At 33.0% G+C, this 18,592-nt stretch overlaps 1 protein-coding gene across 2 annotated transcripts in view; it reads right to left on the reverse strand.

The window, feature by feature from the left end:
* LOC140448045 (chitooligosaccharidolytic beta-N-acetylglucosaminidase-like) overlaps positions 1 to 18,592 on the reverse strand; it is a 75,389-nt gene that overhangs the window by 19,724 nt on the left and 37,073 nt on the right. The window contains exons 1-3 of one of the 2 annotated variants that reach the window (XM_072541089.1): positions 13,582 to 13,803; positions 7,524 to 7,575; positions 3,409 to 3,582 (exon numbers count right to left, since the gene is read on the reverse strand). In XM_072541089.1, the coding sequence (XP_072397190.1) occupies positions 3,409 to 3,582; positions 7,524 to 7,575; positions 13,582 to 13,588 (233 nt within the window). In that variant the 5' untranslated portion in view covers positions 13,589 to 13,803. Of the gene's footprint in view, positions 1 to 3,408; positions 3,583 to 7,523; positions 7,576 to 13,581; positions 13,804 to 18,592 lie in introns of those variants that run through there. The other variant, XM_072541090.1, reaches the window with a different exon arrangement.

The raw sequence follows: 18,592 nt of genomic DNA on the forward strand, positions 1-18,592 counted from the left end.
TACCGAAGATATACCTCTATATACCTGAATATATATTTTAAGCAACAAAGGGTATGGCACACATCGCTGGCGAATTCCTCGTTGTATTAGTCTGTATGTCGTCTGTGTCGTCTTAAGGTGGGTACACATATGCGAGCCAAACGGTATACGTACCGTACGCGTACAGATCCTTGAAAAATATTCTACATCGTACTGATCGCATACTTATCTCGATCCATGGAAAGCGACAAACCAACAACGAACACACATGTGCGAAATGATTCATTTTATTTATAATTTGGGTACTGATTTATGTTTCTGTTTTTGCTTGCTTAACAAAAATAAAAATATGTACAATAATCAGTTTACTGTTTACTCACGTCTCTCTAGGAAGGAACACGTCATTCACACAATGTCGATTTGATGAGACAATAAAAATGTTCGCTGCGTCTAGTAAAGGCGGGTACACATTTGCGAGCAGAACTGTTCGCGAACCGTTTGTGAACGCTATATTCGGTAATGTGTACGGCAGAAAAAACCGCTTGCGTACTGTTTCATCGTGACTCGTCGCGAACCAAATTGTTGCGGTTTATTTCACGACTTCAAAGGAAGCTCGGCTTTCAGTTTGGACGGCGCTTACTAGACGCAGCGAACATTTTTATTGTATCATTAAATCGACATTGTGTGAATGACGTGTTCCTTCCTAGAGAGACGTGAGAAAACAGTAAACTGATTATTGTCATGGACGTATAAATAAAGATAAAATCTTTATTTATACGTCGATGATTACTGTACATAATTTTATTTTTGTTAAACAAGCAAAAACAGGAACATAAATCGGTACCCAAATTATCAATAAAATGAATCATTTCGCACATGTGTGTTCATTGTTGGTTTGTCGCTTTCCATGAATCGAGATAAGTATGCGATTAGTACGATGTAGAATATTTTTCAAGGATCTGTACGCGTACTGTACGTATACCGTTCGGCTCGCATATGTGTACCCACCTTAAGGCGGGTACACATTTTCGAGCAGAACTGTTCGCGAACCGTTTGTGAACGCTATATTCGTTAATGTGTACGGCAGAAAAAACCGCTTGCGTACTGTTTCATCGTGACTCGTCGCGAACCAAATTGTTGCGGTTTATTTCACGACTTCAAAGGAAGCTCGTCTTTCAGTTTGGACGGCGCTTACTAGACGCAGCGAACATTTTTATTGTGTCATCAAATCGACATTGTGTGAATGACGTGTTCCTTCCTAGAGAGACGTGAGAAAACAGTAAACTGATTATTGTCATGGACGTATAAATAAAGATAAAATCTTTATTTATACGTCAATGATTACTGTACATAATTTTATTATTGTTAAACAAGCAAAAACAGGAACATAAATCAGTACCCAAATTATAAATAAAATGAATCATTTCGCACATGTGTGTTCGTTGTTGGTTTGTCGCTTTCCATGGATCGAGATAAGTATGCGATTAGTACGATGTAGAATATTTTTCAAGGATCTGTACGCGTACTGTACGTATACCGTTCGGCTCGCATATGTGTACCCACCTTTAAGCGCCGTCCAAACTGAAAGACGAGCTTCCTTTGAAGTCATGGAATAAACCGCAACAATTTGGTTCGCGACGAGTCACGATGAAACAGTACGCAAGCGGTTTTTTCTGCCGTACACATTAACGAATATAGCGTTCACAAACGGTTCGCGAACAGTTCTGCTCGCATATGTGTACCCGCCTTTAAACTAACCACGTACGCTCGCGGTTCCCAAAACAAGTGTGTTAAGTGTAACTCCACTCTGGGCCAAAATAATTAACCGGCCACCTTAAAAATGGGTAATTTTTGATGTCTTATATCTCCTAAACCTGTTGTCCGATTTAAGTGATTTTTTTAATATGTTATAGCCTTATTCCTTGACAATATTGTTATAATAATATGGTTGCTAAACAGGTAAAATTTTCATTGTATAGCGGCTGTACGAATTAAACTGTGTTTTTTTCTTAAAGTTTGCATCACCCTGTGAAATATTTTAAAATTTATAAAATATTAAAATTAAAACCTAACTATAGCCTTATGTTTTCTCAACATTTTGTTTTCTGATTCATTCGCTTGTGTTGAATAATACAAAAGTTAGATAGTTTAACAACTAGCCATGTTTTTCATCAATACAGACAATTTAACTCACCAGCAAAATTAACCCCACCACCTTTATTATTATTTTGTTTAGATTACCTGTGACAGTTTGTTTCCTAAATTTGTGTCATCGAAGTATTTTTCACATATAGTCGTTGTACGACATTGTTGCAAATCTGTTTCCGTGTTAATAACAATTCTTGAACAATTTGTAATTAAAATTAACAATTAAAATTGTAATTTTATATCATTGTGAGCGAATATTGTTTAAGTTGAAATTTTAGTGCTTATTTATGGTTTGCGATTTTAAAAATGCCACTCGTTCCAACTGATGCTGCTAGGGCAGTGGCTATGGTTCTCAGATGAGAGCAGAATAGCCCTAAAAGGTCCAGATGGACGCCAACGTGTCTATAGGCGTCAAAATAAAAGGTTTGCTGCATGCGCTCTAACCGAAACAGTGGCTTACCGAGGAGGATCAATAATGATTTGGGGAGGTATTTCTTACGAAGCGCTTACTGATATTGTTGTGTTCGGTAGAGGCAGTGTGAGTGCCCAAGTATACGTGCAAGTAGGTCTCCAAGACTATGTCATGCCTTTTGCAAAATTCATTGGTGATAACTTCAGACTAATACATGACAATGCACGTTGCCATACAGCAAGATCTACCCGTGAGTAACTTAATGAGGTCGGGAATCAAGTTCTACCATGGCCAGCACACAGTCCCGATCTTAATTCAATTGAGCATATCTGGGACAACCTCAAAAGACAGGTAAGAGCAAGAGCACCAGCCCCTGCATCCTTTGAAGAGCTGAAGACAGCTGCGGTAGGGGAGTGGCACAATATCCCCCAATCTCATATCCAGGATATCATGAATGGATTGCCAAACCAGCTCCAAGAAGTCCTAAGGGCCAGAGGCGGCCACACCCATTATTAATACCCATTTTTTTCAATTAGACTTTGATTTCCAAAATATTGTTAATTTGAATTTTCTTCGAAGATTTTATTCATTGATAAAATGATGAAAAAATTGATAAAAAAATCAGGGTGGTGCAAACTTTAAGAAAAAAACACAGTTTGATTCGTACACCCGGCATATAATAAAAATTTACCTGTTTAGCAACAATATTATTATAAAGATATTGTCAAGGAATAAGGCTATAACATATTAATCGGACAACAGGTTTAGGAGATAAAAGAAATCAAAAATTACCCATTTTTAAGGTGGCCGGTCAATTTTGGCCCAGAGTATACTTGTCAAATATAAATACAGAAAATTTCATTACTTACTTGCTATTTATAAAACTAGTCTCCTGTGTAGAGTGTACAGTTCCAGTGGGTTGAGGCCAAATATTCAAGTACTTGGAACACAATAATCGACATAATTCCAGTGAAACATATCCTTCACGGTAGGATTGACTAGTTTCTCTAATACAGTGACCATTTTCACATAACCAGTTAGAACTACAAACGCAAAAATATATAAATTATTTAATACATATAGAGATATGTATAGTCGCCGTAACATAATATATTGTAGAATGCTTTAAATGCAGCGATAGCTGATCCCTTTTTTACAACCGACCGGAATCCTGCGCAAAGCGTTTTAGTTGGGACCGTGGAATAATATATATATATATAATATATTATATATATAATAATATAGTTGAAAATATTGCGTACGATTACAACACTGATTTTGTAGAAAGTGCCAGTGCCAGTGGCTGTGTGAATGTAATTCCTGAAAAAAAGTACCCGTAAAGAAGTTTCGAATGCATTTAAATGCTGAAACATAGAAATTATATTTCAATGTGTAAAAACATTTTAACAGAAATACCACTTTCAACTGTATATAAAATAGTTCAAAATGAACCCTATCATTGCAAAAGCGATGTGACTACAAATTTTCAAGACCTATGGAAGCTTGACTTATAAAACAATTGCAAACCACGATATGCGATTCCTACAGAAGCAGTGAAATAACTACAATAGAAATATTTAAAAAAATTGGAAACAACCGGTCAGAACATGAACTGCTGTGAAAAAACTCTTTAAAATTGGAAAAAGAAAATGAGCTTTAAATTTGAAACAATAAATAAACGTCAAGCAGTTATGGAAAGCCAAAAAATAGTCAACAGACGTAATATATCTTCTTCTGGTGCACTCCATAACTAGAGGTCATATACATCAAAATAAAGGATCGCGGGTAATTATTATTGTACATTGCAGAGGAAAGGGGGGATGGGTTCCGAATGATCCGTTACAATTCTCTATTTTCTTATACTATAAGTATAAAGCATGCAAAAATATTTGCTAACTTTGATAAGAAGGTAATTAAGATAATTAAAAAAAGTATCTAATATTCCCAAAGAAAACTGGCAGAAAAGAATTAGCAAAGTGATTAAAGTTAAAGAATACTACAAGAAGATTCGATACTTCCACATTAATGGTTGAAATAAATTTATTATTGAATTGAATGATCATATTGACGCAGAAAATACGGAATAAGGAGAAAATGAATTATTTGTATAATTATTTTAAGTGATTTCTTGTTAACTGTTGTTTTGTGAAATTAATATTCCAACAAATTACAAGTACCATAATGAAGAGACTCTCTTTTAGAAGTTGTTATATTTCTAAGTTTCGTATTTTTGAAATAAATAAAAAAAGAGCGAGGACATGCTTGCATTTTTTGCTCAAAAATTTAAACTGCATACGTACGTTAGTTTTAGATTGAACTCTGTTTTTAAAGACCTATTACATAATTACCTAAGATATTACCCCAAACGTTTAGCACCACCTTTTTAGACTCTTCGTAATTATGTAGTACCGATTTCTGGTAGAGTAATAGCGGAAGTTGACATAGTGATTATAGCGAGCACATTCGAGGAACTGCAAATTATGATGGGGGAACTAGCAGCCAGATCCCAATACGTCGGCCTAAAAATGAATATGAAAAAAACAAAAATAATGACAAACACAGATGACCCCAGACGTATAACTATAAATGGCAGTGAGATAGAACAAATCCAGGAATATATCTACCTAGGCCAAATCCTGAGACTTGACAAAGAGAACCAAAGTGCGGAAATTATAGAAGAGCAAGACTAGCATGGGCAGGATTTGGAAAACTTAGTTGGATACTTAAGAACCGCAAAATAACCCAATACTTAAGGAGCAAAGTGTTTAACCAATGCATCCTTCCTATCATGACATATGGATGTCAAACCTGGACCCTAACCAAGGCAAGCATAAATAAACTAACCATAACAGAAAGAACAATGGAAAGAGCAATGTTAGGTATACGATTGTCAGATAAAAAGAGGAACGACTGGGTAAGATCCAAAACAAAAGTCGAGGACATAGCAACAAAAATTGCCAAACTTAAATGGAGCTTCGCGGGCCACACTGCTAGACAAAAAGGCCAACGTTGGAATACTACAATACAACATTGGAGACCTTATGAAAGTAAACCACCAAGAGGAAGACCACAGATGAGATGGGTTGATGACATTAAAAGAATAGCCGGAACAAATTGGAAATATGTTGCTCAGGATAGAGACTGTTGGAAGGAGTTGGGAGAGGCCTATGTCCAAACATGGACCACAGATACAGAACTGTCCAGCACTAAATTAAGTTACAACAATTTTAAAAGCAGATTCATTATCTACATGTAAAAATGCATCTATTAGTTTGTGATATTTCCGGAATAAAAATTTTCGACTACCTTTCCATTTTATGCAAGCTTTTAATTTCGGTTCTTTAGTAGTTATTGTAACTTATAGACAGTTGGTCTATATTATATCAAACTGAGTATAGTAGTGTTATCATTACCGGAAATTTACTTGTTTCTTTTATCGTATTCACTGCAAAATATATTTATTTAAACTGTTTGTGTATTTACATAAATTAGATTTAGCTATCTAATCATATATGAGAACCCGACAGTAGTTGACCGTACGAGTAAACCTAGTAAGATAAGATATCTACTTGCCATTAAATTAGCCGCATTGTTTTTTAATTTTTGTTAAAAATCGACTTCTTTTTCTCGTATTTTTCTTGATCTAACTGAATGCTTTTCACGTGTATATTTTTGTTTTCTCTGGTTGAAACTGCATGTTTGCAATCATAAGGCTTTATTGTTGACAGTATATGTATGAATGTACGAAGCCACCCTATAAATTTCCGAAAATAAAAATTTATGCACTATATCATATTGTAAACTCAACATCTTCCATTTTTAAAACAAAAAATGGTCATTGTCATTACTGCTTGATCCTTAGCATAATTTATGTAATTGGAATAATACAAAAGAAAATAGTGTAGTATCGAAACGAATTACAACGAATAAAAATAACGACTGAACTTAAACAAAATTGTCTAATATTGGGTATTGTGCCTTAAAACACCAATAATCGTTTGCAGACGATTTGGTCACAATTCATGCAGTATGCGGCCGTGCATTATCATGCATAAAGACGAAATTGTTCCTTATAAATGAACCAAATGGAACTAGTGCTTCTGCCAAAGCATCCTCTATATACCGGTGAGCAATCAGGGGGTCATTGATGAAAAGAAGTTCAGTTCGAGCTTTAAATGAGATTTCGTCCCAAGCCATGATACCATCACCGCCAAACTTTCTTCTCTGGGACATACAAGCTTGGGCATATCTTTTATATCTTCGTCTCCAAACGCTCTCTTGGCTATCGCCAGACTTCAAACACAACCGCGATTCATCAGTAAAGAGAATTCGGCTCCAATCCTGTATATTCCAGTGTTAATGTTGTCGAACAAAAATTAATCGGTTCCTACAGTTTCTAGGTTGTAATTCGGCAACAATATAGTCGGCTTACATTCACATTTCGAATATCCTGCAGACGATTTCTGCAGCAATTGCAGTGGAATGGTGATTTCTTCCATCACAATAAATTTCATCAATCATCTCTTTGCGAGGTAACTCTTCTACGACCGGAATCAGGTCGGCTTGAGTATCTCCTAGTCTCTATAAAGCGATGGAAAGCTCTACGTGCTGTACTTATCGGAATACCTAAACTTTTGGATACAGAAAATTCACTTCGTGCATCTTATAGCAATGCAATAATTTGAGCAACATCTACTGTAGATAACACTATCTCTTAATTATTCACTTAGTCGAAATACACGTTTAAAAAGCTAAATTACTGTATAATTAAACGTTTTCAACTTAGAAGAGCGAAACAACGACTACAGAAAACAACAATATAAACGTCAAAACTGTCAAAAACAAGCATGCATGATGGCAATAAATAATTAAATTAAAACGCAATATGAAACAGTGCATAATGCATTTTTATTTTCGAAAATTTATAGGGTGGCCAATTATTTTGCCATTCAGTGTGTTAAAAAAATTCTTCACTTTAACTTACCTATCGGCAGCATTTGTTACTATCCATAAAACAGCTAGTACTATATTAAAACCTGAAATATATAAAACAATTTAAATTAAAAATAGAGTGTATTAATAATTTAATAGTGTATGCATTAAACATATAAAAATAATTTTTTTTTTATTTCAACTTTAACGTGCTCGGCTACTATGGCCACTTACACAGGTACTATAACATGAATTTTCATTACACAAACATTAAGTGTTACATTAAAAATATGTTACAATAATACGGTATGATAATAATATGTTATACAATGTCTAAATTAAAATCTAATTATATTTTTTTTTATATAAGTGTTCATCTCTAAGGAATTGTAGCACACTTTTTATTTGGTCAGGGTTGTTTAGGATATCTCGTACTTCACTTATGAGTTTGTATGGTAATCTTCTGGCCGAATGTTGATGGCATTCAGTGAGAATATGTTTGATTGTCAAATATGATTGGCAGCTTTGACAGGAGGGACGGGTGCTAGAGGACATTAGGTAGCCGTGTGTGAGTTTTGAATGTCCTATCCAAAGTAGGGATGGGAAAAACCTACCGGTTTTAAGCAAAACCGGTTTTTTTACTTCCTAATAACCGGTTTTATCGGTTGTTTTTTTGTCCCGGTTATAACCGGTTTTTTATTTTTAAAGTAAAAACCGGTTATTAGGTTTTTACGGTGATTAGGATTAGGTTACGTATTATTTTGGATCCCAATCATAATTATTATACTCAAGTAATTATTCCAAACAAAACTATAATTCAAATTTTATTTTATTTTATAAATACATGAAAGTACAAACTCACATCAGCCAGAAACAATTAAGTTTTATTCTAATATTTCGTTGAAAAGGTATTTGTAATCATAATATTTTCATAAGAAGTGATCTGGTACATCATCTATTTTTCATACTTGACTCTTGACATTGAAAGTGGGTGAATGGCTTTTTGTGATTACCAAAAATAATATTCTGACTATGAATATCGAATTACCGATTACGAATACGAATCTCCAAGGTTTCCCTACGTTTTCAAAATGATACATCCATACAGGAAGTATTAAATGAGTTAAAATGTACCTATTATACAAATATACAAACGTGTTAAAAGTAATATATGATAAATTTTTTTTGATGGTAGTAAAAATAAAAGATGAATTGCATTATCCAATTTATTTTTAAGTAAAATATTTATAATTGATGGATTCGACTGTTACTTGATGTAAATTCATTTTATGTAACAGTAAAACACTGAAAACTTTGTTTTCAAAACTTCCACAAAATTTATTTTAAACTCTTATCACTACAGCTGTTTCGGCTGATTGCCTTTCTCAAGTGATCTATTTTTGGCATGCGTTTACACTTTATAGTCTCGAATAAAATAGGTTGAGGAGGGCAGAACTGTTTGTCTTAAGTTGGTCATTCAGAATTATATCTGTGTTTTTTAATCTGTTGATTTCCATAGATTCTAACAAAGATAGTTTAAGGCCTTTATTTTGAAATTCCTTTTTAAAATTTTGAAATTTAAAATTCTTCACATTCAAAATAAAGGCCTTAAACTATCTTTGTTAGAACCTATGGAAATCAACAAATTAAAAAACACATATAATTCTGACTGACCAACTTGAGACAAACAGTTTTCCCCTCCTCAACCTATTTTATTCGAGACTATAAAGTGTAAACGCATGCCAAAAATAGATCACTTGAGAAAGGCAATCAGCCGAAACAGCTGTAGTGATAAGAGTTTAAAATACATTTTGTGGAAGTTTTGAAAACAAAGTTTTCAGTGTTTTATTGTTACATACAATATTTATGTTGATATTATTTTTTTTTAAATCCCATTTGAAAGAGTCTGGGAAGTTGAAATGGTTGGAGTGGGGAATTTGAAATGGTTGAAATGGTTGGGGATGCAAATTAAAGTGCATTGTAAATGTAACTTTGTAACCAATTGGAATAAAAAAACCGTAAACCGGTTTTTGCAAAAACCGGTTTTTTTTGGCCGGTTATAACCGCCCGGTTAAACCGCAAGCAAAAAAAAACCGGTATAACCGAAAACCGGTGTTTTGTCAACAACCGCCATCCGTAATCCAAAGTCGTCTTATCACAATGAGATCTCGTCTTGAGAGGGCTGAATAGTCAAATGTAGGCTTACTGGTTATTGACGGTTGTATTTCGTGTAAGATCGAATGGTTAGAGTTCCAATGCTGCTGCCAAAGGAGTCTGGTTCTTCTTTTAGTATATGATTGCCTTCTATACCAATATGAGATGGCAGCCAAATTATGGTAACTGTTATGTTTTGGGACAAGATAATTTGGTAAGAAAAAATAATTTATATAAAAGAAACCATGGAATCAATGTTTGATAATAATTACGGAAAGCTAAAACAACTATATTGTAATACCGAACAATACTTATATCACTAAGTTTAAATCAAAATGAGCTATTTTTACACCTTTCTGTGAACTTATTTCGGAATTGTCACATAATACTTCAACCAAAACTTGAAAATAGTCCGGATAGTATGGTCGACAACGCTGGGACAAATTATTTAAAAAAACCGAATCAGAATATTTTTACCAGCGTGGCCGACTTTACTGTCTGGACTAAAAACGTTACATAACTGTCCAGCATTAAATTAAGTTACAACAATTTTAATAGCAGATTCATTATCTACATGTACAAACAATGTATTGGTTTGTGATATTTCCTCCAAGCACGTATTCCCATATTTCTCGTGTTTTCATCGTTGCTATTAAGAAACCTTGTTCTGGGCCTTACTCTTCTTCTTTGATCAATTTGACTATCAAGGAGCGTTTTTTTAGCTGGGTCATTTTGTTCTATCCGCATTACATGCCCTATCCACCTCAGACGTCCTATCTTAATATGTTTTACGATATTAGGTTCCTGGTATATTCTATAAAGTTGTATCGTCTTCTCCACACTCCATTGTCATTCACTGCTTCATAGATTCGCCTTAGTACTTTTCTTTCAAAACATCTTAACACGTTTTCATTATTTTTTGTTAGAGTCCAGGTCTCTAAACCATAAGTTAGGACTAGGCGTATTATTGTTTTATAGAGTTTGATTTTTGTATTTCTCGATATAATTATAGATTAAAAGAGAAGATTGAGCCCAAAATAGCATATGTTAACAATGCAAATTTTGCGGTTCATCTCTGCGGTAGTATTATTTTCAGTGTTAAGGAGCGCTCTCAGGTATACAAATTCGTTCACTGCTTCGATGACTTCTTTTGTTATAACAAGTGGTTGTAGGATTAGTGGTTGCATGCTTATTTTCATATATTTCGTTATATTGGTGTTTATTATTAAACCCATTTTTATAGCTGCTACATACACCTCTTGTACAGCGTTTTTTGTTCTCCCAACAATATTGATACCATCAGCATAGGCCAGGATTTGCACTGATTTATTATATATTAAGGTTCAGACAGTTCCCCCTAAATTCGTACTCTACATTCAACTATTTCAAGAGTTAGTTTTGTTAAATTTACCAACTGATTTAGTACTCCTAGCTCTTGCATTGATTTGAACGTTTCACTTTTATTCACAGAGACGTAGGCTGCTTTGTAGTTTATAAATATATGATGAGTATCAACGCCATATTCCAGTGTTTTTTCAAAAATTTGTTTCAGGGTTGCAATCTGATGAATTTTTAATTTACTACCTCTGAAACCAGCTTAGTATTTCCTACTATCTTTTATGCATATGGTGCCATACTGTGATATTTCCAAAGATATCTCCTTTTTTGTGTATGGTGCAAAGTATTCCAATATCCCAATCAATGGAGATGGATTTCTGTGTCCATATTTCTTTTATAAGCTGCTGTAATGCCATTATGGTATCATGGCCACATTCGCCCACCGCCTTCTAATTTCGATGCAAAAACTTTTACTTTTTCTTCTTTTCCGGCATTTTTTTATTATAGGTTCAGAGGTCAAGTTTTACCCCTCTACAGCTCTCTATCCTTCCAGTCAACTTCTCTGAGATCTATCTCCATTATTTTATTCCCTATATATGTTTTCCATTTCATAGCTGGTTTTCCTGAAGCTTTCTATTCTATTTCTCTTTTTGGCCATCTTTGACCTGGCATTCTTTGAATAAGAACGTACTATTGTAGTGCTCTGTTTTCAATTTTTTTTTGTTATTGAGCTTGCTACTTACATTCGGTTCCATATTTTCTCGGTCCATGTATGTACTAGTCAGTGGTACAGTCCACGGCCAAGGAAGTTCTTGGTGAAAGAAATATTAATAAAAAGCAATCGTTCCAAAGGCGAAGAACTCCATGGTTTTGTACAGAAGTAAAGGAAAAATGTAAAGAAAAGAAAATAGCTTACCTGAAATACACGTCACAAGAGTCATACCATAAGTAAAAGACAATTAGAGACGAAACACCTGCACTTGTAAGAAAAATAAAAAATGATCACTGGGAATGGTTTTCAAAAGAAATGGAACATGATTTTGAACAATTTGCGAAAGGAAATATGGCGCTTCATAAGAGGTCAAAGAACGGAGGAAAAGAAACTAATAGAACCAAAACACATAGAAGAGGGTACGTGGATTGACTAACTAAAAAAGCTATATGCAGATAAAGAAAAAACGACGCTAGAACCGGAAACACCAAAAATTACCACAAATGAAGAACTTAATATAAATATACAGGAAAACCTGAAGAACAGAAAAGCAACAGGTAAAGACGGGATACCAAACGAGTTACGGAATTATTGTGGAGCAGCAATGACAGAACAATTAACAACATTAATTAATAAAATTATAAAACACAATAAAATACCGGAAAACTACAGAGGTATAAACTTGTTAAATACTACGTTATAACTTACATCTAAAATTTTAAAAGTGCTAATAAATCAGAGGATAAGTTTAGCAGATGAACAACAGGGTTTTCGTACTGGAAGATCGTGTACAGATGCAATATTCGTTATAAAGAAAATTACTGAGAAGTAGCTAGAGTATAATAGACCAGCATTTCTGTGTCTGATTAACCTAAAGAAAGCGTTTGACAGAGTAAGAGTCAAAGATATAATCCATCTTCTGTATAATAGATAAGTTCCCCTAAATATTAAAATTATAAAATTTAAAAATAAATGTTTTTTAAACTAAGTACCTATCTCGTACGGTTCTTATATTTTCATTCGATAAATAACGAGCTTTTTCAATCCGTTGTACATTATTATAATTAGAATAACAACTATTATAAATTTAAAAGTTTTAAGTTTATTCAAAATTGTATGCCTAATACCATTTCTTCGTTACTAGAAGCAATAAATCTCGAAGATGCTGCTTCACCAACGATGCGTGATGTAGAACAACATGTTTTGTTTACTGGACTATAAAACACTGAACGAATGAAGACCCAGTGAACTAATTATTGGTCTATTCAAAAAAGGCGACTTAAAACAGCCAGAAAACTACCATTAACTTATAAAAGCCAACCCTAAAACTTACGACTAAAATTCTGCAACAACGAATGAATTGAAGAATAAGTTTGGCAAATGAGCAACAAGGTTCGAGGACTGGAAGATCGTGTACAGATGCGATATTCCTCATAAAATACATTACGGAGAAATCAGGGGAATAATATGTACAAATAGTAATCTTTATTTTAATTGTCCCAACCATATCAATTTCTTAACAATCTCTACTTTTTAGTAGAACAGAAAACACTGTAAATTTTGACAGAATAAAAATAAACAGCTGATCAATAACATTCAATAAGATAATAAATAATCAATTATAAACTTGAATAATATACGTCAGAAAAAATAGTGTTCTTATCTATTGCCAATAATTACAAAGTAATATTTTTTAGAATATTCAAGTTTTTTTATTTATACATATAATATGGTGTTGAATTATGAACCAACGTATTGTAAAAAACGTCGGTGTGAATAAAATATTATTATCTGAATATATTTCTACTTATTTCTGTTTGGAAAGCTAAAATAAATCAAAAGTTTTGTTTAATTTTTTATACGAATAGTGAAATTTGAATAAAAATGTTAATTAGCGTTAACTTACCAAACATTGTTTTAAATCATATATTATTATGCAGTTTCAAATTAACCATAAAATCACGGAACACTCACAGTACGATGGCATTTTTGTATGAACAAATAATATCTGTTTATAGACTGCACGATGTTGTGAATAGTATTTTGAAAAGACGATATTAAATTGGAGTGCGTGGGGTACTCAACGATTGTAATCGCTGATATTATGGTTTTAGTGTCAATATTGTTAAACACGTTAATGGTGTATTGGGCGTTCACTAATATGTAAGTAAAAGTGTTTGATAACAGTTTTTTGATAATTAAGTATGAACATAAATATGTCTCTAAACAAATTTGTTATGTAATAAAGGTTATGTTTTGAGTAAATAACGTCAAACATTTAATAATAATTTTTACTTGGTCAGTAGCCGAGCACGTTAAAGTTGAAATAAAAAAAAAAAATCGGTTGCCTGTAAAGTCGGTTTTACGGGCGAATATTTTACGTGACAACGTCTTTTTCTCGGTAGAATATTTATTGATACGAATATTATTAAATTGCACAATAGGAACAAGGAATTGAATGAAAATAAGAATTGCACAAATTTTAACTATAGAAATATATTTTGTTTACTAAAACATTGTACATGTAAACTTAAACTTAACTAATTTCTATTTGAGTGATTTTGTTGAGGATAGGACGATGATAGGAGAAATAGCATCGCACCAGCGGACCGATCATGTTTGAGTGGGAGAGAGACGCAAGGCATGCGCCGGTCCGGCGGGCCTCTCTCTCGTTCGGTGACTCATCGTAACAGACGTGAGCGGGCGTTACACTTTTTCATGAATGACTCCGACCCACAACCTAATTTAAGACGTTGTCACGTCAAAAAATTACTAACAGTAACGTGGCCTTTTTTTTGTGGGTACTATGACCAAAAATTGCAACTTTTATAAATAAATTTTAACATTCTCTATCCGCTAACCAGTAACCGATTGTATGGGATGTTTAATTAAAGTAAGGTAAGAAATGTTTGCTTTATCCTTCATTAACCCGAGGTCAAGTTTTATTTTATTTATTCACATATTTAACGTGTGTCTTATACAGTACAGTTAAAGAATAGACATACTTTTTACTATTTTTATTGGGAATTTGGAAAGACACAATTTTACTCTATGCCCAAAATCGTATATGCCCAATTCGAAGACTAAACAGGAAATGCCAGACAGAAAGTTAAAGCAACCGTGCAAAGAAACCTCCAAATTTAACTGCATAAAAAATGTTTCGGAGGAAGACCGTCATTTAATTTTTAATAATTACTGCGATATGGGAGACCTTTACAGGCAGCGTGAATTTGTAATGAGGCACATAACTAAGATTTTACCCCGATATTCTTACAAAATTCACAAGAGTAATCGCAGTAATAATTTTGCATTTTCGTTGACTGTTGGCAACACCAAAATCAGGGTTTGCAAATTGTTCTTCCGGTCAACGTTAGATATATGTTATCGACCCATCCGTACTATCATTGATAAATGCTCACAAAATGAAACCGGTGTATTATCTACTGACAAACGAGGCAAACACGGCAAACATAAATAAAAGAAAGTATACGCAAATATATACAATCGATACCAAAACTTGAGAGCCATTATTGCAGGGCCAGTACGAGTAGAGAATATATTGACGAAGCAAATCTATTACAAGTTAACACCAAGACTATGTCGCTGATTGTAAAGCGCAGGGGCAACCGTTTGAAAATTATATTATGTATAGTCATATCTTTAAAAATGAATTTAATGCAGTTTTCCATCATTCAAAGAAAGACCAGTGTGCAGACTGCGAAGCATTTAAAAATTTGACAGGGGACCTGAGAGAACAACTAAATATATATATATATATATATATATATATATATATATATATATATATATATATATATATACAGATTGAACGAATTTAAAACGGAACATACGAAATCAATGTATTTCGGCTCAACTCCGCTCTAGGTGGTTGGCCAACAAAAGGTTGTCAAATAATTATATTATAAAAATTCAATACTTTAGCGGGCTGCTGGATTCGGAACTCATTCAAGAACAAGTCAAAACTCCACCCAAATAGGTTGCCTAGAATCACTGAAAAAACTAGACTAAACAAGCAGTTACTATGCTGTCAAACCACTTATCGCTTCCTTATAGTCCAAGAGATAGAGCCGAAATTTTGAACTGAACAGTAATATGACATTTCTCTATTGGAATATATTCATTGTAACTGGGTTAAGACTTTGCCTTACAGGCGGACGCCCCTCGTGGTACAGGGGGTGGCTATACAGGGATAAAGTTGTCATTTTTTCGGAAAAATTAACGATCGATAATATGGCTGAAAATTTGCCCAGAGTAAGATCTTGGTATAACTAGACGAAATCCCAAAGGGCGGACGCGAGAGTAGATACATAAGGTGTGGCGGACAGGGGTGAAATTGCAATTTTTTGGGGAAAAATTAACGATAAGTAATATGTCCGCCATTTTCATGGCTCATTATTTAGCCCCTAAAAACTTTAAATCCAAAAGGGCGAACAGCTGGGTTGGTACAGAGAGCCACAAAACGGGGTCAAATGTACCATTTGCCTGCGCATTTTAGGTCTCGGTAACAATTTTCAAACTGATTTTATTATGATATTTTTATACCGATTGATTTGAAAATTTGTATGCTCACTTCTGTTACTATTCTGAGAAGCGTCAAGTAGAGTTTTCCTCAAAATTTTCCAAAAAAATTTCCGTAAATGAAAATTTTCTTAATTTTTTGAGGTAACATCTAATTTGTAGAATCCTTTCAATTTTCTGTAAGTTATACCATGATTTTTTTCCAAAAATTTTCAAACGATTTTTCCGATAAGAAAAAAAAATTTAGAAAAACTTTTCTAAAACATTTGATAAAACTCTACGTCATCGTCTGAATCTTTTATAGAATATTTTGTAGTATTAAAATGATATTATGATAATGTTTTTTTTCCAAACTAAAGTCATATTAACTTTAAAAATCACATTTTTTTCTTAAATATAAATATTTTACGAATTAATTTTTAATTGAATAAATGTTTGATATTTGATATTTTATTAAATTAAAGTAATTTTATAATGTTAATTATTAAATATTTTTGGTATAACAAATAGTAATTTTACTTATTTTCTATTACAATAAAAAGGTTTTTAAATTTATATTGCATAAATAATGATTGTTCAGATATAAGAAAAATTTGATTTATTATTACATTCATAATCAAATACAAAATACATTATTTCTATTTATCAATAGATAAAATTTAATTTGTGAATTCCTTTAACATTTTACAAATAATTATTAATAAAAATCAATTTAATAGTGGAATTATCAATTTTTTAAGTTTTGAAATTTACTTTGTAGATATTTTCAATATTTTTTTTTAACTTTCAAATTGATTGAATTTTTTTTCATTAGTTAATTATAATTTTACAAATTCTGTTTGGACATTAATTTTGCATCATTATTATTTTAAAATATTAAAATAATAATGATGCGCGTTCATTTAGATCAGTAATTCTAGACGCATGCGCTAAATGTAATAAGTATCAAGATGCTTTTATTCAACTTGGTGAAACTGACTTCGATTGTAATGAAGTTTTTGAAACCTTAGAAACTTTCGTATGTCACTTATATGGAACATAACTGACGAGAACAATTCCAAAAAGAAAAGTAAACGATGTCAGATTTTCACTATTTAACCGGCAGTATAAGTTGCATGATGTGAACGAACCTTAAAAAAAAACTAAAAAATTTCGATGCTTCAAGCTTACCACAATGTCAAGATGAATTATACCAACATCTACTGCGAGCTCATTATATTTCAAATATTTGGACAAATGCTCATAAAAAAGTACCAACAGAATTTATTGTTGAAGAACATGGTTGGGAGTTTGAAGATGAAACATATAAACTCAAATGGTTTAGTGGACCTCAGATGCCAGAATCAGTTCGAGAAGTAGTGATTGAAAATGAAGCAGATAATGAATGTGATATTATTGAAAGTGAAAGTGACGAAGATGATGAATGTAATGACATCAATGAGAGTGAGAAAAATGACGAAATTTTTAAAGTTTTTCTAAATTTTTTTTTCTTATCGGAAAAATCGTTTGAAAATTTTTGGAAAAAAATCATGGTATAACTGACAGAAAATCGAAAGAATTCTACAAATTAGATTTTACCTCAAAAAATTAAGAAAATTTTTATTTACGGAAATTTTTTTGGAAAATTTTGAGGAAAACTCTACTTGACGCTTTTCAGTATAGTAACAGAAGTGAGCATACAAAATTTTCAAATCAATCGGTATAAAAATATCATAATAAAATCAGTTTGAAAATTGTTGCCGAGACCTAAAATGCGCAGGCAAGTGGTACATTTGACCCCGTTTTATGGCTCTCTGTACCAACCCAGCTGTCCGCCCTTTTGGATTTATAGTGTTTAGGCGCTAAATAATGAGCCATGAAAATGGCGGACATATTACTTATCGTTAATTATTCCCCAAAAAATTGCAACTTCACCCCTGTCCGCCACCCCTTATGTATCCACTCTCGCGTCAGCCCTTTGGGATTTCGTCTAGTTATACCAAGATCTTACTCTGGGCAAATTTTTAGCCATATTATCGATCGTTAATTTTTCCGAAAAAAATTATAACTTCATCCCTGTATAGCCACCCCCTGTACCACGAGGGGCGTCCGCCTGTAAGGCAAAGTCTTAACCCAGTTACAATGAATATATTCCAATAGAGAAATGTCATATTACTGATCAGTTCAAAATTTCGGCTCTATCTCTCCGACTATTAGGCAAGCTCCTCTTTCCTTTAAAGGAGACTGATAGTTGAACGATATTTTATACAATGTCTATCAAGTTTTATATTGGTCCACTATTTCAAATGCAGTTCAAACAGATATATATTAAATTGTATGTTCCGTTTTAAATTGGTTCAATCTGTATATATACACGCTGTTCAGTATTTCGATCACAT

The sequence above is a fragment of the Diabrotica undecimpunctata genome, chromosome 8 (assembly GCF_040954645.1).
Source record: "Diabrotica undecimpunctata isolate CICGRU chromosome 8, icDiaUnde3, whole genome shotgun sequence".
NCBI lineage: Eukaryota > Metazoa > Arthropoda > Insecta > Coleoptera > Chrysomelidae > Diabrotica > Diabrotica undecimpunctata.